The sequence below is a fragment of the Lacerta agilis genome, chromosome 10 (genome assembly GCF_009819535.1).
Source record: "Lacerta agilis isolate rLacAgi1 chromosome 10, rLacAgi1.pri, whole genome shotgun sequence".
Classification (NCBI taxonomy): domain Eukaryota; kingdom Metazoa; phylum Chordata; class Lepidosauria; order Squamata; family Lacertidae; genus Lacerta; species Lacerta agilis.
Window position 1 is genome coordinate 9,357,911 of NC_046321.1, and position 21,597 is coordinate 9,379,507.

The window sequence follows — 21,597 nt, forward strand, 5'->3', positions numbered from 1 at the left end:
CCATGATATTCTTGTAAAGAAGCTGGTAAAATGCAGGCTAGACAATGCTACCATTCAGTGGATTGGTAACTGGCTGACTGACCGAACCCAAAGGGTGCTCATTAATGGCTCCTCTTCATCCTGGAGAGAAGTGACTAGTGGGGTGCCACAGGGTTCTGTCTTGGGCCCAGTCTTATTCAACATCTTTATCAATGACTTGGATGATGGGCTAGAGGGCACCCTGATCAAGTTTGCAGATGACACCAAATTGGGAGGGGTGGCTAATACCCCAGAGGACAGAATCGCGCTTCAAAATGACCTTAACAGATTAGAGAACTGGGCCAAAGCAAACAAGATGAATTTTAACTGGGAGAAATGTAAAGTACTACACTTGGGCAAAAAATAATATGAAAGGCACAAATACAGACCTCACCTGGAGTACTGTGTCCAGTTCTGGGAACCACAGTTCAAGAAGGATACTGACAAGCTGGAACGTGTCCAGAGGAGGGCAACCACAAGGTTCAAAGGCCTGGAAACGATGCCTTATGAGGAACAGCTTAGGGAGCTGGGAATGTTTAGCCTGGAGAAGAGAAGGTTAAGGGGTGATATGATAGCCATGTTCAAATATATAAAAGGATGTCATATAGAGGAGGGAGAAAGATTGTTTTCTGCTGCTCCAGAGAAGCGGACACGGAACAATGGATTCAAACTACAAGAAAGAAGATTTCACCTAAACATTAGGAAGAACTTCCTGACAGTAAGAGCTGTCCGACAGTGGAATTTGCTGCCAAGGATTGTGGTGGAGTCTCCTTCTTTGGAGGTCTTTAAGCTCATCTTGCTTTCAGGCCGAGGGAGCCAGTGTTTGTCTGCAGACACCTTTCTGGATCATGTGGCCAGCATGACTAAACGGCTTCTGACGCAATGGAACACCGTGACGGAATCCGGAGCACACAGAAATGCTGTTTACCTTCTCGCCGCAGCGGTACCTATTTATCCACTTGCACTGGCGTGCTTTTGAACTGCTAGGTTGGCAGGAGCTGGAACAGAGCAACGGGAGCTCACCCCATCGCGGGGATTCAAACCGCCGACCTTCCAATCAGCAAGCCCAAGAGGCTCAGTGGTATATTGTCTCTGACAGTGGTGGGAGCATATACTGTACAAGAATGTTTCCATTTTGGCCTGCTCCTAATAAACACACACACACACACACACACACACACACAATCATTTGTTGTCGTTTAATCGTTTAGTCATGTCTGACTCTTTGTGACCCCATGGACCAGAGCACACCTGGCACTCCTGTCTTCCACTGCCTCCCGCAGTTTGGTCAGACTCATGTTGGTAGCTTCGAGAACACTGTCCAACTAACTTGTCCTCTGTCATCCCCTTCTCCTTGTGCCCTCCATCTTTCCCAACATCAGGGTCTTTTCCAGGGAGTCTTCTCTTCTCTCAAGGTGGCCAAAGTCTTGGAGCCTCAGCTTCAGGATCTGTCCTTCCAGTGAGCACTCAGAACTGATTCCCTTAAGAATGGATAGGTTTGATCTTCTTACAGTCCATGGGACTCTCAAGAGTCTCCTCCAGCACCATAATTCAAAAGCATCAATTCTTCGGCGATCAGTCTTCTTTATGGTCCAGTTCTTACTTCCATACATCACTACTGGGAAAGCTTTAACTTTATGGTCCTTTGTCGGCAAGGTGATGCCTTTATGAAAGTTAAATCTATATAGGATACACTGAGGCAGAAAGGCTGCAGCAGAAGCTGGTGAACTCCAGGATGGAACAGATGAAAACTCCCACCTGATGCAACATGCCTTCCGCATTGTTGACCAGATTACTATCCCTGCAAATCTTGCAAGCAGAATATGATGGCAATCACATTCCCTGTTGATCATCCATGCCTACTGGTTAAAAAGTTGTGTCCATGCCGGTGTTTGCTGCACCAACTAAAAGGGGAACCTTCCAAAGCTGGGGGATAATGTTCCATCATCATGCTGTTTGATGTCATCCCAGCTTGTTTTTTGTATCTTAGATTGGGATTGGTCTAATGGAGCAGAGTTTATAGAGCCGTTACCAGGCAGTGGCATCATATGGTACAACTGATGTGTGGCTATGTAAGATCAAAATGCTTTTGACTTTTAAAATGCCATCAGCCTAACTGTGTGTATACTGCAGTTCTGCCGGAGTACAAGGTGTGGCATTAAATGCAATTTGGCATTTTTAATGTTTTAATTTTAAAGATAGGTTTTCTAGCCCTCATCAGCAGTGGCTGACAACCTGGGACTCCCCCAAGCTCACCATCTCACCTCATTTCCCTTCCCTGCCCCCAGCAAGCCACCACTTGGGCTCACCTGCTGAAATCCCAGAATCTAGAGAATTTTGCTGCATAACAACAACAACATCAACAACAGAGTCACTCGCGCACAAACCATAATCTATGAATGATGTATTCTCACCATTGTTGTAACCTCACTTGCAACCTTATAGTGAAGTGTGTGGAAGAAATCTAATAAGTCATATGAGAGCCACTCATCGTAGAGGACAATAAGTTAAAAATTCCATGGACCCGATCACTGCAGCATGTTCCTTTAGCTTCAGCCCAGACTTGAAGTGGTACCTGGGGTTAAGAACTTAATTCATTCTGGAGGTCTGTTCTTAACCTGAAACTGTTCTTAACCTGAGTTACCACTTTAGCTAATGGGGCCTCCCGCTGCTGCCGCTGCACAATTTCTGTTCTCATCCTGAAGCAAAGTTCTTAACCCGAGGTACTATTTCTGGGTTAGCCGAGTCTATATCCTGAAGCGTCTGTAACCCAAGGTACCACTGGACAAGATATCATTCTATAATCGTCTTCATGGGAAAGGACACAGCCTGGCACCATTAAAATAATCATTGGCTTGGTCTCACTGGGTTACTAATGAACAAATTTTAATCCTGATTGGAGGACTCAATTAACATATGTGCCTGGGCCTAGAATTGGCCAGGTAAGCACTAATGTTGATTGGATTCCCCCAACTGGCGCATGGTTCTCTCTCCATCTTCCTTTTAGCCTTTCTCCAGACCTAGTCCAATTCTCAAATAAAGGAGATTATCCAGTTTCTTTATCCTTATTATATACATAATTCATCTTTTCCTGGTGCAGGATTTGGAGTGCAGAGGTACAGAATTTGTTTTTTGTTTTGTTTTTTTAAAGTGGAATAAATTTTAAAAAAATTAAAAACCAGTTTCCATATTATCTTTTCTGGTATGTTAATGGGAGGAATAATAGCTCAGTGACAGAACATACGTTTTTCATGCAGAAGATCCCGGGCTGAATCCCAGGTAGCTCTAATTAAAATAATCAGGAGGTAATTTGAAAGACCCCTGCCTGAATGCCTGGAGAGTTGCTGTCAGTCAGTGTAAGTTAGATGGAGAAATAGTCAGAGATTGTATAAGACAACTTCTGATGCTCCCTCTTTGCATTCACCATACAAAAATATTATTTCTGTGGTTCTGTCTACAATCAAACCAAGATTGCATTTCTTGTGAGTTTTGTCATTGTTCCGGTATACATTGATAATGCAGAGGTGGGAGAGGACTTGGAAAGGGTGAAACTGACAATTTTGGTTTCTTTTGGTTTCTCATTTTCCCCCAGTCTTTAGTTCTCCACATTTCCACAGCTGTTCACAAATTGTTGCTTCTAAAAGTCCTTCTGAAAGTTCATCATTGGATTTCCCCTAGTGGTGCAATTTCCCCTAATACGATGCATTTTTTGCATGCTTTCCCACCAATATATGCATCTTTGTGCACGCTTTACCCCACTATATGCATTTCTCTGTGCACATTACCTAGCTGGAAATCTGCATTGCAAAATTTGGAGAAGGAAAGATGCGTTGCAAAAGTTGCACTGCAACATTTCGGAGGGTGGCCGTGTTTGGATTCATTTCTGAAAGCACAAGTTAGGTAGTTCTCATTGAAATGCAAAGTGAATCGGATGTCTTCCCCGTCCTGAGAGAGGACGCCCAAATGGCACACTTAAATAATGTGCATCTGTGTTGTAAATGTGTATTGATTGTACGGCAGCCTCCCTCCTTAGAGGGCAATGCATACTGCTTAATTCATAATATAATAAGCCCACCCTGAGGCCTTTGCAGACTCCTCAGCTCATACTGCTGAGTAAAGTCATGGACATCTTCCCCCAAGTCCTGCCCTGGTGGCACTGCTGTAAATAAAGGCAGGAAGCTGCTGCGAACTGCCCTGTACAAAATTCAGAAATAAGAAACGGGCTAATTCCTGATGCACCCGTTCCACTTCGGAGCATCAAAATCTGAAAGACATTTGAGTGTGAATTTTGGAAACATCCCTAATTAAAGCTGGCTGCTTTCAGCGTATGTCTTAAGTTCTTGTTACCCTTCCCAAAGTCATTAGGAATAAGCTCTTTTAAATACTAACGAAGTTTCCCTTCTGTCTATCTTCTCTTTTTTTTGCAGAGAGACTGCCACAGAGTTGTCTGGAACACTACCAAGGTAAGCAAGCTGTTCTGCTAAACCAAATCTGTGTGTTGGCTTTGGGGAGCTGCTGAAGGGAACATGCAAACCCTCTAACTGAAGCATCCAAGACAGCCTGTCAAGGGTTTAAGGAAAAAAGAGAACATTTGTATGTGAAACAATAGTTACAAAATATGCGGGGGATTTTTTTTTCCAGGGGGGAGGGGAGAGCATTTGGCAGACAGACGCAGCTGCAGAACAGATCTGTGGAATGGTAGATTTTGTGTGAGTGACTTGTGCATCACTCTAATTGATAGGCTACCTACTGCCCTAAGGAAGTATGTCCTGGATGAACTTCTGCTAAGTTAAGGTTAACTGGTAACCTCAGTGTGCTTTTGGATTTTTGTCTGTATGGTTGACATTTAAGAAGAACCAGGATTGTTCCAAAGACCCCTGTGAATCTTCTAAGAGACTAGAAATAGAATTATTTCCTGCTGTAAGGTCCGCTGGGTGGTTGCTCGTGAGTAAACAGCCAAGACTCCGTCCTGTCTTTTAGCAGTTTTATTGTGCATACTATTTACAGTGCAGAGCTACAAGTTCATGTCTGTATCAGTCACTCGCAGAATCCGGGAGTGGCCCCTTCCGGCTGTGACCCCAACATAAGAGTTTCGGTATTTGAAATCTCCGCCTCCCCTCCTTACGTTTCACCCCTCTGCGCACTTCGGGCAATGGAGCATGTCTCCCCCCTCGCCCGGGGAATGCAAGGTCTCTCCAACATCCCCAGAGCCTCTGCTCTCCAGCCTCTGAGCTGCCTGCCCCTCCCCACTGGAGACACCTCTGCTTCCTCCACTGGAGGAGGAGGAGGTGTTGCTAGTCAGGTGGGGTCGGGGCTCCCTGTAACATCCCAAAACCCCTTCCACCACCCTGTGCTGAGCCAGGGACAGTTCCCTGACACCCGCCAAGGGACAGATTCAGCATAGTTGCCCTTAGGTATTGTAGAATCATTGAATTGTAGAGTTGGATATGATTCTGAGGGTCATCTAGTTCAACCCCGTGCAGTGCAGGAATCACAGCTAAAGAATCCTTGACAAATAGCCACCCAAATATGTCTAGGCACCTCTAATTCATGAGAGTCCACCACCTTCCACACAAGCCTGTGTATGCTTCTCCTCGATTCATCTCCATTTGCTAGCTTTGCAAAGGGGAAGAGGTCTTCTAGTGCTTCAGAAAGCTGCAAAGCCTCATTAGCCAGAGTTGACAGGGATAATAATAATAATAATAATAATAATAATAATAATAATAATAGTGCTGGAGGAGACTCTTGAGAGTCCCATGGACTGCAAGAAGATCAAACCTATCCATTCTTAAGGAAATCATCCCTGAGTGTTCACTGGAAGGACAGATCCTGAAGCTGAGGCTCCAATACTTTGGCCACCTCATGAGAAGAGAAGACTCCCTGGAAAAGACCCTGATGTTGGGAAAGATGGAGGGCACAAGGAGAAGGGGATGACAGAGGATGAGATGGTTGGACAGTGTTCTAGAAGCTACCAACATGAGTCTGACCAAACTGCGGGAGGCAGTGGAAGACAGGAGTGCCTGGCGTGCTCTGGTCCATGGGGTCACGAAGAGTCAGACACGACTAAACAAAATAATGATGATGATGATAATAATAATAATAATAATAATAATAATAATAATAACCATATTTACTCAAATGTAGTGTGCCATCGAATCTAACGTCCACTCTAATTTTTGCAACATAATTTGACAAAAAAGGTGCGCATTAACATTTGAGTAAATATGGTATTATGTGGCCTTTACTAACAGGTCGTGAAGTGGGTAACAACAATGTATAATTCAGTGTTAAAACAAATTGCAGACACTGGAATAAGGTTTATTCACCATGTCGATGAAGCCTCTGTCACTCGTCCATCTGCCTTGCCTAGGCAAGGTCCCAGGTTCAGTCACAGGTAGGACTGGGAGACATTCACCTGTCTGTGACCCTGGAGAGCTGCTGCCAGTCAGTGTAGACACTACTGAGCTAGATAGACCAATGGTCTGACTCAGTATAAGGCAGCTTCCTCTTGTTTCCCACCTCTCTCTTTTCCAAGGGATAGCTCAATTGGTAGACCATGAGACTCTTTATCTCAGAGTCATGGGTTCAAGCCCCACGTTGGGCAAAAGGTTCCTGCATTGCAGGGGGTTGGGCTAGATGATCCTTGTGGTCCCTTCCAACTCTACAGTTCTATGATTCCATATGCCGCCATCTGACTGGGTTGCCCCAGACACTCTGGGTGGCTTCCAAAAAATTAAAACACTGTAAGAGATCAAACATTAAAAACTTCTCCGTACAGGGCTGCCTTCAGGTGTCTTCTAAAAGTCAGAGAGTTGTTTATTTCCTTATGAAGCATTTGTTTCTATATACCATATTTTTCCATGTATAAGACTAGGTTTCCCCCCTAAAAAATAATGTCAAAAATTAGGGGGTGTCTTATACTCTGGGCCATCTCCCCCCATTTTCTTAAATCTGAGTCCCCCAAAATGGGGGCATCTTATAGAGGGAAAAATACGGTTTGTGTTTGTGTACACAGAATATTGGCCTGCTGTACAAAGATTGAGTCAAATCTGTTGTTCCGCTCACTTCTCCCTCTCACTGCGCCTTCCACTCTCATATGGCCCCTGGAAGGCTGTTCAGGAAGCAATGTGGCCCTTGGGTTTCAAAAGCTTCCTTACCCCTCTCCTAGGATCAGATGATGTCGCTTCCTGAACTCTGTTGATATCTGTGTTTTTGTTATGAAATAGCACCAGCCTAGCATTCACAGTGCATTTTGCAGCGTAGAACCCTCAGCAAATCCCTCATGCCCCAAAGTTGTGCCGATGTAGCCTGCCGTTTGTCCTGCACGCCCAGTGAATTATCACAGACCTGCGGGTTTTTTGGGAGGTAAATTCAGAAGTTGCCTCGTTTGCAAAGCAACCAAACGCTTGAAACTCACAGGTGTACAGAAGCTTGCTTTCTGCTTTGCTCCTCATTCCGCTGTTGCCTGTTCCTTATTATTCCATCAGACGGCCTTTTTTTTATAATGAGCTTCATGATGTGGTGGGGGGGGGAACGGAGGAAGAGAAAAGGGGTGTTCGGTGAATATTGTATTGCAATTTGATGTTTATTCATAATGAAAAACGTGCGACATGGAAACAGCGATACCCTCATTGCAATTATACTACAGCTTGTTAACAACCATTTTCACAAGACTGTTTATTATAACTGTGCTTCTGTTTTCCTGCTGGAATGTGTGCACGTGTGGCAGAATCTTGCCTTCTGCATAGTGCTGGGCCTTGTTTTGCTAAAGATTTTGATCATATTGATAAGATGTCTTGTCTTATTTTTGTGAGTTTCTGGGCAATTTTGCCCTCCCTCCCTAGATAGCAGTCTGGCGAGCACAGTCTTGTTGCATATAAATTGTCTGTTTCCTCTCTCTCTCTTGCCCTGGTTTTTAGACTTTTGATAGCTTCATCTGTGTTGTGGAACACTCTGGCGCAATTTGAAGCAAGGCAACTGAATTTATTTTGTTTATATACCAGTTAATGATTGTCGGAGCATGACACTTTTGTGATTTATTTTCATTCTTTAGAGCTACAAAGGTACCGTTGCTACTGTTTCAAGAAGATGATTCAAAGCAGTAGCAATCTCTAGCTGTGCTGCTGGAATCTCTTCCTAATCATTTAACGGCACATAGGTTCATCCACTGTGTCGTGGGATAAAGGTTTTGAGATCTGTACATGATGATATGTAATTACACCGGATATTGTTAATCTAATTTTGGCTGGCATTTAACTGGCCACGGACATAGTCTTTTTTTTTTTCTCCAGTAGAAATCAATTAGGCGTAAAACAAAATTAAAGCCTTGATTTATTTATTTTTAAGAGATGCCTTCAAATGCTTCCATTTCCCCCCTTCCTTTTAATAAACTTAATCTCAGTTCGAATGCTTGCCTTGTGTTAAAATTAAAATATAGTGGCATGTCAGTAGGGAAAAAAATAGATTTGTATAAGTAATATGTGACTTATTGAAATGAGAACAAAGGGGCACCTGAGATTAATACAGTTGTTTCTCACACTTGTACCTGTTGGAAATCTGCAGTGTCTTAAAAGCCCTCCACTCGTTGTTGTTTTTTTTTTGGGGGGGAGCCAGTTTTCATTACGTGACATAACATTCTCTGTCTGCATGCTCTTTCTGACTGGTCATTTGTATTTGAAAAGATATCATAGTTGCATAGTTAAAAGCCTGTTGCTTACTGCCCACCACAGAACAACAACAATTAAAACCTAAAAGCGTTAGCTAAGGATGCAGGCAAACCAATGTTGCTACTAAAACAAAGAGCAGCACTTAGGGTTACCGTATGTCCTCTTTTTCCAGGACACGGCCTCTTTTTCATGGGTATGTAAAATGAGAGTCGTCGTAGAGATCCATAGTTAAAAGTTGTTGTTGTTGTTCAGTCGTTCAGTCGTGTCCGACTCTTCGTGCCCCATGGACCAGAGCACACCAGGCACGCCTATCCTTCACTGCCTCTCGCAGTTTGGCCAAACTCATGCCAGTCGCTTCGAGAACACTGCCCAGCCATCTCATCCTCTGTCGTCCCCTTCTCCTTGTGCCCTCCATCTTTCCCAACATCAGGGTCTTTTCCAGGGAGTCTTCCCTTCTCATGAGGTGGCCAAAGTCTTGGAGCCTCAGCTTCAGGATCTGTGTGCACTCAGGGCTGATTTCTCTAAGAATGGATAGGTTTGATCTTCTTGCAGTCCATGGGACTCTCAAGAGTCCCCTCCAGCACCATAATTCAAAAGCATCAATTCTTTGGCGATCAGCCTTCTTTATGGTCCAGCTCTCACTTCCGTACATTACTACTGGGTTACATTACTACTACTATAGTTAAAAGTAGAAGTCGGCAAATGTGTCCTCTATTTTGCTCTTCAAAATATGGCAACCCTAGCAGCACTACAGAGATTGCTGGGTGGACAATCTAGCCTGCTAGAGGAGAAACAGAGAGAGAGAGAGAGGCTGTCCTGATAAACATGTATTCTCAGTAAGTGTCCTTAATCTTGAAAAAAATGACCGCTTCAGCAATCTCAGATATAGCTAAAGTTGAAAGACTAAAATAGTTGGGCCCCCCAATCCTCTGTTCTACTTGTTCCAGGTTGTAAGACAAAAGCTCGCTTTGGTGCAGGGCACAACTATGGTGACTTGGGGCTTTAGACTTGCCATTGATACAGGGTGTGCGCATGGCTGGTTGTGCATGTTCAATTGGTGCTAAGGTTGGCTAAGTGGGGGTTCCCCACCCCTCCTGTGCAACACAATGTCATCAAGTCCTGTCACTTTCAGACAGACACTTTCAGACATGTGACAGTGTGCTAGCTGCTAACAATATCTGCGCATCTGGAAGATTATTTTTCCAAAAAGAGACCAGGTTATCTGAAATGCTGCCTGCTTCAGTGTAGACCTGAAAGATGACTTGGCTTACCTGGGGGAAATCACACGCTATCATAGGGCAATGGCCACACAAAAGGGGTCTTCTGCTGTTGCCCCTGTTGTATGGAGTGTCCTTACCTCTGCCATACAGGTGAAACTCGAAAAATTAGAATATCGTGGGAAGGTTCATTTCTTTCAGTAATTCAACTTAAAAGGTGAAACTAATATATGAGATAGACTCATGACACGCAAAGCAAGATATGTCAAGCCTTTATTTGTTATAATTGTGATGATTATGGCGTACAGCTGATGAGAACTCCAAATTAACAATTTCAACTTTGGGGTTTTCATCAGCTGTGTGCCACAATCATCACAATTATAACAAGCAAAGGCTTGACATGTCTCGCTTTGCATGTCATGAGTCTACCTCATATATTAAACTCCAGTAGCTAATGAAAACAATTGCTTACATAAATGGACTTTTCCACGATATTCTAATTTTTTGAGTTTCCCCAGTATGTGAAGCAGCAATCATTAGTTGCTTCAGATGTCTTTTTGCCCAGGCTTTTCCTGAACCCTAAGATTGGGCCCAGTTTCACATGTTGGAATTGCTGCCTTATTTCCACTGGCATACTTTTTGTACTGCTGTTTTACTGGTTTTAGGCTGTGTTTTTTGCTTCCACGATACAGAGTTTAAGCGGTATATAAATGCTTGTAAATAAAACAAGTAAATTAGCTTTTTAAGATAGAAAATGAGATTTAAAGGACAGAAGCAAGAGCTTGGGGAGGCCTTGGAATTGTAAGGGGGTCCCCAGGACTGTGGATTCTAGTGTGGACTCCCATGATCTGATCCGGGTCGTGTTCTGTCCATCCTCTCACATTGCTATAGCAAACTCGCTGAGCTGCAGGGTTGCTAAGCTGAATTGGGAGTAGAGAAGAAGAAGAAGAAGAAGAAGAAGAAGAAGAAGAGGAGGAGGAGGAGTTTGGATTTGATATCCCGCTTTATCACTACCCGAAGGAGTCTCAAAGCGGCTAACATTCTCCTTTCCCTTCTTCCCCCACAACAAACACTCTGTGAGGCAAGTGGGGCTGAGAGACTTCAAAGAAGTGTGACTAGCCCAAGGTCACCCAGCAGCTGCATGTGGAGGAGCGGAGACGCGAACCCGGTTCACCAGATTACAAGTCCACCGCTCTTAACCACTACACCACACTGGCCCCGGCCTTCCCACCACCATCACATTCAAACTTTCCATTCTTAAGGTTTGGCTGCCACCAACAATGACATCTCTCCCCCCCCCCCTGCAATGTTTAAGCACACAAATGTGCATTGTGATGCTAAGCCTGTGGCCACAAGCAGTTCCGTACATGCAGAGGTAGAACCCCCCCCCCAGCAATTTAACTGCATGGGACTGGAAATTCACCCAATAATATAGGGGAGAATTTGACACAGGGATGCTGTACCTATCTATCTACCATCTTCTCACTCCTTATAATTGCCAATATCATGTGTTTCTTCCCTATCCATGACACTACATTTTCTTGTCATTTCTCCTGATATACAATGCAGATAGAAATGGAGGGTCGATAATAATTTGAAAGAAGGGTTTCAGCTTCTAATCCTTTGTTCTATTCACCTGTACATTCGGTCCTGTTCTTTGTCTGCCTTTTCCCCCGTCCCCCCTCATAGCAAACAAGGTTTCCTTCACATACCGGGCCATCAAGGAGAATATCTCCGCACAGCAAACCTTTATAATATTGTGAAGATGTTCATTGCCTGACCTATTTAGAGTACTCAGACTCCTCTCGTTGTAGACGACATAATTAAATTTTAAATGGAACATGATAAAGAAATTATACTGGTGATCTCTAGAGATTTGTATACCCCATTTGGCTCTTTGCAAGTGTGTAACAAAAGGCATACTTTAAAATTTCATACAGATCTGGCCTAATTCCCCCCCCCCTTCCTTTTCAACGACTGTTTCATTACTGTTCTAAACCCATTTTTTATTATTGTGGTTCTGAACCATCTACATTAGCAGAATTAACAGGTCAGAGTATAAAATCTTTCAAACAAAAAACAAATACAATAATCTTGCTTATTTGTTTCAGCATCGAAAATTCAGCTCTGCAGTTCAGCATCAAAACGAATAATCAAAACAAAACAAAATAAAAAAATTCCTTCCAGTAGCACCTTAGAGACCAACTAAGTTTGTTCTTGGTATGAGTTTTCGTGACTTCTATTTTAGTGTATCTGAAGAAGTGTGCATGCACACGAAAGCTCATACCAAGAACAAACTTAGTTGGTCTTTAAGGTGCTACTGGAAATATTTTTTTTTTTTTTTGACTATGGCAGACCAACACGGCTACCCACCTGTAACTAAAACAAATAATGTTTTTCCTCCCCATCATCATCCTCTAAAGGAAGTCCAAGGAAACTTTTGACTTTGCAGTGTTGAATCCTTAGCTTGCATGGTGCAAGTAGAAATCTCCCGTGCTCTCATGGGACCAAATGGGGAATTTTAGGCTTTGAATGCATTGGACTCGAAACAAAAGTCTAGTGCAGCTTATATGGGCATAAAGCGGCTGACTTTGGGATGGCTCTACCTGCTGTAGGCTGGGCCAAGGGGTGGAGACCAGAAAGGTAGAGCCAGGGCAGGAACTGGCAGGTTGGGGTTCAGTGTGAAATAATTTGGCAGGTCAGAGCAAAAGCTGACATCATCTGCATTTTGAAAACCCAGTACTTGTTAGGAATAGACGAGTCTGTCGATTTCCGTTTCTCTTTTTCTCATCTTATCTTCAGCTCTCCACTTTCCCTCAGCAATTTGTGAATTCTTTTTTTTTTAATCCTGTTGAAAGTTTGCCAGCATTTTAGTGAACATTTCTTCTAACTAAACCATTTTTCTATTCAGTTTTGACCAATGCATTTCCCACCCCCCAGCAGTTGCCCCTAAACCAGTGTTTCTCCAACTTGGGTACCATGCTGTTGGACTACAACTCCCATCATCCCTAGCTAGCAGGATCGGTGGTGAGGGATGATGGGAGTTGTAGTCCAACAACAGCCAGAGACCCAAGTTGGAGAAACACTGCCTTAATATAACACATTTTTTTGCACGGCGTTTTCACTGAGGTGCATTTTTATGCACACTTCACCACAGCATATCTTTTTATTTGTACACGTTTGACTGGAGAACTGCACTGAAAATTCAGAGCAATGCAATTTTCAAAAGAAAAGAAAAAGCTGTGTTTTGGTCCTTGCAATGTTTCAGAACTGCAAATTGGGAAGGCCTGATGACAACTGAACTGTAGTTTGCTAAGGGTGCTGAGAGCTGTTGGGAGACCAACATTCCTCATGCACACGAAAGCTCATACCAAGAACAAACTGAGTTGGTCTCAGGTGCTACTGGAAGGATTTATTTTATTTTGTTTTGTTTATTCCCCTCACAGAAATCCAATTCCAAGAGTTCGCTTTGAAGAAGGATTGGTTGTTAAATCACTCCAAATTTTAGCTCTTGGGGGGAAACAGGTATATCCTAACAACCAGTAGCACCCTTAACAAACTACAGCTTGGGGAATTCTTTGGATGAAGCCATGACTGTTTAAAGCAGTGTGATAGTGCTGTAAATGTATTGTGTGGATGTAAGCATGGTATATATGAGAAACAGTTTTACCTACATGTTTCAGGGCAGGCTGCCCAAATGCAAAACAGGACAGGGCTCCTGCATGTTTGATTGCTCTGGAGACGTCAGAATTTTGGCAGGTAAAGTTTGCATGACACCCAGAGCCATTCCTGCCATTAGAGTGGTAGAGTGAAACAGCTGTTTTGGGCAGCAGGTGCTTGCGAAGGGATACCAAGGTGTCAGAAGACAGAGGTATGTGTGCCAAATGGCCTCCTCCATGCCACCCCTAAGCCATTCTGCTTCCCACAGGTGCCATGGAAATCACCATTGTTATGATACGTCCCCGGGGGGGGGGGGGCAAGTTGTGAGACTGACCCCCAGGTAGGGATGAAGCCTTTGTGCCCTCCTGGCTACTCGAGTCCAGGGGCACATTGGTAATATGTGATTGTTCCCCAGCTTGAAGAACAACACACACACAAGCCATTTAGGCTAAAACTACTTTATTGTAGGTAAATTGCAGAATATGTTTCTGCTAGCCAGCTCAGATAGTCAGAGCTGTGCAAAATACGTCCAGCATCTCTTGAGCCAGAACTGAAAGTAAAGGTACAACAGTACAGTACAAAACATCACGTGTGTGGGAAAGCTGGTAGGACTAGTGGCTTTCCCACAGAATAAAAGAGACACAATCATGTGAGCCTCGCTGCTGAGACTTTTGCTGCTCGGCTTGTAATAATATCACAACAACCATCTCACTACTAGTATAGAAGCTTCAACTGCTGGTCTAGTTGGCTTGTGTACATGGAGACGCCATCTTCACCTTGCACAGAAAAAGGCCCCTCGCCTACAAACTTGCACAGGTGCAGGAACCCTGCTCTCTTTTTAATCTGGCTAGCCCCCTCTTAGAATGTTTGCCACTTTCCCCTTCAACACATGGCAGAATAAAAGGGACCATCTTAGTATACTTTGCTTGGATTTTATTTGGCAGGTTTTTGGCAGCAGTGCCGCCGAAGCTTGTAAAGTTGTATCCATCTATGCGCAATGAGAAGTCATCCCTGATCTTCCAGAGAAAGAGCACATTTCCATAATGGTTAAAAATTCGCCCCCTTAGCCAATCGCCTTCTGAAATTCTATTTATAATACTTAAGCAACAAGAGAGAGAGAGAGAGAGAGAGTTGCCCATTAGAATTTAAAACATCTGGAGAAACCTAACTATATCCTTAGTGTTTGTTCTTCAGTCTTCAGAAGTCTCCTGGCAAAGAGCCTCTAATTTTAGTAAGCTGTATAATTATCCTATCAAATTACCTGGCATTCAAATTGGCAGCCATTTTTACCACCTGCTGGTGACTATTAGAACACTTTACAAACACTAATGAATTTAGCCTCGCGCCATCTACACGAAGCCAGAAAGTTTAGTTCTTATTCTACAGTTGGAGATTCAAAAGGCATATTCATTTAATTTCTGCGTGTCTGTGCATGAGCACAGCCAGGAAAACTACCCACCATCCTGTTCCTGGTGTTCCGGCTGAGGTGGCCTTTCCCTCCTGTGCCTGCCATCACAGAATGATTCAGAAACCACCTTGGCCTGTGGGGATGTGAGAGGAAAAGAAGGCCAGGCAACCTGTAAAACTGTGTACAATTCAGCTCCTGGTGTCTCAGCTAAGTTGACTTTTCTGTCCCTCAAGTGCTGAGCTGCCACTGCGGAAGTACTGAGGAACCATCTTTCCCTGAGAAGAGGAAAGTTGTCGTTTACAACCTACCCCATGTAGCTCACCTTGTCTGATTTATATCATTTTTAATTGGTGTGTATTATTTTGGAAGTTGTATGGAAGTTGCTTTGTGATCCCCTGAAAAGCAGTATGTGAATAGAGGTGAAACTCGAAAAATTGGAATATCGTGGAAAAGCCCATTTATGTAAGCAATTGTTTTCATTAGCTACTGGAGTTTAATATATGAGGTAGACTCATGACATGCAAAGCGAGGTATGTCAAGCCTTGGCTTGTTATAATTGTGATGATTATGGCACACAGCTGATGAAAACTCCAAAGTTGAAATGGTTAATTTGGGGTTCTCATCAGCTATACGCCATAATCATCACAATTATAACAAATAAAGGCTTGACATATCTCGCTTTGCGTGTCATGAGTCTATCTCATATATTAGTTTCACCTTTTAAGTTGAATTACTGAAAGAAAAGAACCTTTCCACGATATTCTAATTTTTCAAGTTTCACCTGTATATAAAATATGTACGCACACTAGGGATGTAAGCAAGCAATAATTTCTGTTGCAACTCATCTTCGGCTCATTCGGAGCTGTTTCCATTTTGCTGTGGTTCAGTTCTGCTAAATACTTCAGTTTCCATCAAATACTACATTATTCACCTCACCATCAACTGCTTAATGCAATTTATGTAAGTAGCAAAGCTAACAAAATAACAGAATCCACCATTCCAGGGGTGCCAACTTGAATAAAATATTTCAGGGGCCATTTAAGCCCTGCCTTGCATAAGCGATCATATGATATGGTGTGTGCACACCATTTGAATGGCGTTGCCCATCAACTGGGGGGAGGGGAGCTGCTGCCTCAAATATTTTAATGAGGGGCAAAGCCCCCTCGGCCCCTCTGAGTTGGCTCCTACATGCAATTCATATCAGTGCAAAGGAAACACAATTTAAATGGAGGGGGAAATGTCACTATGTAATGTTTGGGGGGCGCGGGTGGCGCTGTGGTCTAAACCACTCAGCCTAAGGCTTGCCGATCGGAAGGTCGGCGGTTCAAATCCCCACAATGGGGTGAGCTCCTGTTGCTCAGTCCCAGCTCCTGCCAACCTAGCAGTGCGAAAGCACATCAAAGTGCAAGTAGATAAATAGGTACCACTCTGACAGGAAGGTAAATGGTGTTTCTGTGCGCTGCTTTGGTTTCACCAGAAGCAGCTTAGTCATGCTGGCCACATGACCTGGAAAAACTGTCTGCAGACAAACATCAGCTCACTCGGCCAGTAACGTGAGATGAGTGTCACAGCCTCAGAGTTGTTCGCGACCGGACTTAACTGTCAGGGGTCCTTTACCTTTACCTTATTAATGTAATGTTTGCAGACTGAAAAACTACAAGAAGAGGAATGCCAACTGAATTAATTTCTCTTCCAGACATTCGACAAATGAGTGACCAGCGGCAATTTCCACTTCTGTTTCCGTTGTCAGCAAAATTCTCCATCATCCCTAAAGCACACCCAAACATATTTTATGACATCTGGGGGGGCCTCTGTAAAAGGTGCATTGGGTCTTAGTTAAGTGAAGGAGTTGTTTGGGCATTCTTCACTGTCCCCCCCAACAAAGTTTATGAGCTTCCATGGCAGTGTGCATGCACACGAAAGCTCATACCAAGAACAAACTTAGTTGGTCTCTAAGCTGCTACTGGAAGGATTTTTTATATTTTTTATTTTGTTTTGACTATGGCATGTTGAGCAACTGATAACATACATTTTTTTTAAAAAAAATGAATTTTAATGAAACTGATTAATTTAGCAGAATTATCTGAACTGTTCAATATATATGGAAACACAGCAGAACGCAGAAAGACCCAATTGCTCAAGGAAGTTCCAGGAGGAGCCAGTAGCCAGCTTGGGAAAGTGGAGCCAGTCGAGGTCCTGGAAGGATTGCATTAAGGAGCTTCCACATGCAGTTCAGTGATTAACCATTTCCTGTTACAGGTAGGTAGCCGTGTTGGTCTGCCATAGTCAAAACAAAATAAAATAAAAAATTCCTTCCAGTAGCACCTTAGAGACCAACTAAGTTTGTTCTTGGTATGAGCTTTCGTGTGCATGCACACTTCTTCAGATACTTGTTCTTCAGATTTCCTGTTAGTTCATCTCTCAGTGGAGTCCACCAGTCTCCTCCTTATAATGGACTCCTGACTGCTCTCCTCATTCGCCCAGGTACCACAGTTTTGGAAATCAGAACCCATCAACCTTCCCTCTTTTATTATTTTATTTTAATGCCACTTCCATCAGTCCAAGATGTTTGTTTTCATTTCACGTCTAGGGCTTGTGTAGCAAGCTAGGCAAAAAGTAAGAAGGTTTTTTTTTCCAGCGGGAGAGTTTTATTCAGCAGAAATGAATTATTATTAAAGCTATGAACAATCGAATCCCCAGATGTCCCCATTCGATATCAATGACTGTGAACAATGTGACTTGACAGTGAGCAACAACATGAATTGATTTTATATGCATGTTCTCTCCCAACCTGAGGTGTGTGTGTTTGTGTGTGTGTGTGTGTGTGTGTTTGTATTTGTAGCTTTCTTTAGAAAGCCGATTTACTAGGAACTGACATTACAAGTTATGCAGCTCTAAAAAGTACCTTTTTCCATTTTCCTCCCTGAATGCATAAAATCCTACACAAATTGTATATTGCTTTTCCTCCTGCAGCTGCCAAAAAAACCAAGCAGATATGTCTTGGAAAATAGAAAACAATCACATTTGGGAAGGCTATCCCTCCAGAGAGGTTTTTTTCCCCTTTCTTTCCTGTTATCACTAAAGATGCTGAATGCAATGATAAAAAATAATAATATATTTTACCGAACAGCCAGCTGTTAATGTCCTTGAGTGCTCTCTCTGACTGCCCCTGGTGCTTGGAACATCCTCCAAGAACAGCTGTGTGATAAAACCAACGCACACACACACACACATCAAAAGGCACATTTTCAGTTATGCCAACAACCCAGTTATACGAATGCGCAATTGCTTAGCGCCCTATCCCTTTCCTGCATTCATCTACAGAGTTCAGGGTTATTCTTTTAAAGAAATTTATTAATATTTTTATTAGTAGTAGTAGTAGTAGATAAATTTAGATACTGCCCTTCATCTGAAGATCTCAGGGCATGTGAACAGAAATGTGCATTTGTATTCTGCATATTAACATGCATATTTTTTAAACGAATTTTAAAAATCATTTTGATCTGTTGTTCATGCCACGGGTCGGGACATTTGCAAAAGCCAGCGGGATATGAAAGTTCTAAACCGAGTTAGTTCATATTCACCAAAATGAAATTCCTTAAATACCCTTATAGGGACACAGGAAGCGGACTTATACAGAGTCAGACCCAGTGGTCCATCTCCTTCAGTATTGCCTGCACTGACTGGCAGTCAGGAGCGAACAAAGGCGGGGTGACACCCGGGGCGGGCGTTGCTACGTAGGGCGCATGTGCGCCGCCGCTACGTATGACGCATGCACCGTACGCAGCGATGCAGCACATGCGCTGTACTTAGCGGTTTGCCAGTGCCGCCGCTCCAGCGCCATATGGACGGTGTCAGGATGCTCTGCTCGCAGCTGCAGCTGCGAACCGAGGATCCTCCACACGCAGCTGTGGGAGCACGATGGCTGCTTGTGCTGCTGCGAGCCCCCGCGGGGTGCCTTCTTGTCACCCTTGCAAGCATTGCACCTGGGTTGCACCGCCCCCGCCCCCCATTGTGATGCCACTGCTGGCAGTGACTTTCCAGGGTTTCAGGCATGGGCCAGCCTTTCCATGGAGATCTCTTGATAACTCATCCATCTCTTCTACTGTTGCTATTTAAACTGGAAGCATCTTGGGGCAGGGGCTTCTCTCTCATCGTCTTTTGTTCCTCTGCAAAGTGTCAAACGACTGACAGTGCTTCTCTCTTTTTTTGGTAACAAGTATCAGTTGTTGTTGGCATCTGTCTGTCTCAGGAAACAATGGAGTGCACCTCTGGGGGTGAAGTCAAACCACTGGATAATCACAGCGCCTGCTGTGGCTGCAGAGACCAGTAACTAGTAACTGCTGCCTCCAGAGCCAGATTTACATATAAGCTAAACAAGATATAGCTTAGGGCCCCACTCTCTTTCCCCCCAAAAAAATTAAAGGGAGAAAACCCCTGGGTGTACATTTCCAAAATATAAGCTAAAAAAACAAATAAAATAAAACCTACATACAGCAACAGTGTTTTGTGTTGTGTAGGCTCCTATGATGTAAGTAATGGGCTCCGCCTGCTATCCTGCTCCTCCTTAATTGTATTTCACTATTAATATACTTCTTAATTGTATTTCAGTTCAACAATTATTTTGATAAAATGCATCTTTTGTTATGTGCAAATGGCTTTAGATACCTATTAGGTCCATAAATTACCATATAACATATATTCAACACAAAAAACAGTGACGATTTGTTGTTGACAAAGGACAGCTGTACATATGAAGGGCCCCATTACCTTCAGTACCGTAGAACCTCATCAAACCTAAATCTGGCCCTGGCTGCCTCCTGCATTATTTTTGCTGTTTCAGGATCACCGAAGTGACCTCCCCGGGGTGCAAGCTTGGGCAGTGTGTCTGCAGGTCTTGGGCTGCCCAGATGACAGCCCCACTGTCAGCCTCAATGGTATGCCCCAAAAGCAGAGCAATACATTTGGCACCAGCTTGGCTGCAGGAGTTGCTGGAAGGACCTCCTGGGAAATGATTTATAACAAATTGAAGAAAATGTTTAAAATAACTTTAAACAAAAAAATCCAGAAGCTTTTCTTTTAAGGATAGTAGGTAGCGAGATACCAAAGGACCACAAAATAATTATTTATGTATGCCACTACTGCAGCTAGAATGGTTTTTGCCCAGAGATGGAAAGGAGATGTAGTATCAACCAAGGAAGAGGGGCTAATAAAATTAATAGATTATGCCGAAATGGCAAGGTTAATGGGTGAAATAAGAAACCTAGAAGAAGAGGAAATTATGAAAGATTTGTGGGGGGGGGGGGATTGTGGAATATTTGAAAAACTCACGTATGCAAATAAGTTCATTAGCAGGATTAACGTAAAACAAGCAGTTAAACAGATTGTTGTGAGAAACTAAAGAATAACTTAGAGATGGAGTAATGTGAAAAATGCATTACGAAAATTTAAAATGAAAAGAAACCGCAAAAGAGGGGGAGGGAAGTATTAGAAATGGATTAGAAATGGATTCATGTTTTTGTACGTTTGCAAATTTCTTTTGAAAAACTGAAAAATAAAATAAAAAGGCAAAAAGAAAAAAAGGATGAGGTAGACATAGCCTCATTAGTGAAGCGACTAAAAGTAGGAGAACCACTAGTTGCTCATCCCTGGTTTTGCAAAACCAGGGGGTTAACAATTGCTGCAGCGGTTGTTTATTTGAATAGCAGATTAGGGGCACAGTGCCTCTGCCGCTCTCTAATATGTACAGCATTCCAAAATAATAATTGGAGGCAATAAATCTTGAGCAGACGATCTCGTTACAGCAAAAACAATTTGGTGCACTTATGCTTACACGTGTTCCAATTTTAGCCTTAAATAAAACGACATTTTATTAATTTGTTGCACAAGTCGCCAAGCTTGCCAAGGCTTTCCGCGACAGATGTTTCACAGTGTGAAGTATATGGCGGTAAGCGGCAGGTATCTGCTAGGACTGTCAGACCGGATCATTCCAGGGGTGCATCGCTGCTTTCTAGTATCCCGTTTCCAACCAGGCTGGGTTCAAGCTGTCTCGGATGACATGTAGGAAGTCCTGCTGTTCGCAAACATTGCAGTGGGAGGTGTGGGGGTGTGTTCTGTAAAGGAAGGCTGCTTTCTTCTAAAGCTCTGTTTCCTGAAGATATGCATTTGAATGTGTTGTCAATCTGTGGATGCAACTCAGGGCACACACTGGTTGCAAGGAAATGCTTAGAATCATAGCCCCTTGCTTGATACAGGAGATCCAGTGTTCTAGAGCAGGGGTAGGCAAACTAAGGCCCGGGGGCTGGATCCAGCCCAGTTGCCTTCTAAATCTGGCCCACGGATGGTCCAGAAATCAGCATGTTTTTACATGAGTAGAATGTGCCCTTTTCTTTAAAATGCATCTCTGGGTTATTTGTGGGGCATAGGAATTCGTTCATTCCCCCCCCCTTCAAAATATAGTACAGCCCCCCACAAGGTCTGAGGAATAGTGGACTGGCCCCCTGCTGGAAAAAGTTTGCTGACTCCTGTTCTAGAGCATCTCCAGCCTCTGATTGAAGGCCCTTCAGCATGGGCTAAGGGAGGGTGGTGCTGTGGTCTAAACCATTGAGCCTCTTGGGCTTGCTGATCG

General features: G+C 43.4%; 1 protein-coding gene across 17 annotated transcripts in view; it reads left to right on the forward strand.

Moving 5' to 3' along the window:
• Positions 1 to 21,597, forward strand: part of CELF2 (CUGBP Elav-like family member 2) — a 515,803-nt gene that overhangs the window by 86,316 nt on the left and 407,890 nt on the right. For all 17 annotated transcript variants that reach the window (XM_033161679.1, XM_033161682.1, XM_033161683.1 and 14 more), the window contains exon 2: positions 4,446 to 4,481. In XM_033161679.1, the coding sequence (XP_033017570.1) occupies positions 4,446 to 4,481 (36 nt within the window). The remainder of the gene's footprint in view (positions 1 to 4,445; positions 4,482 to 21,597) is intronic.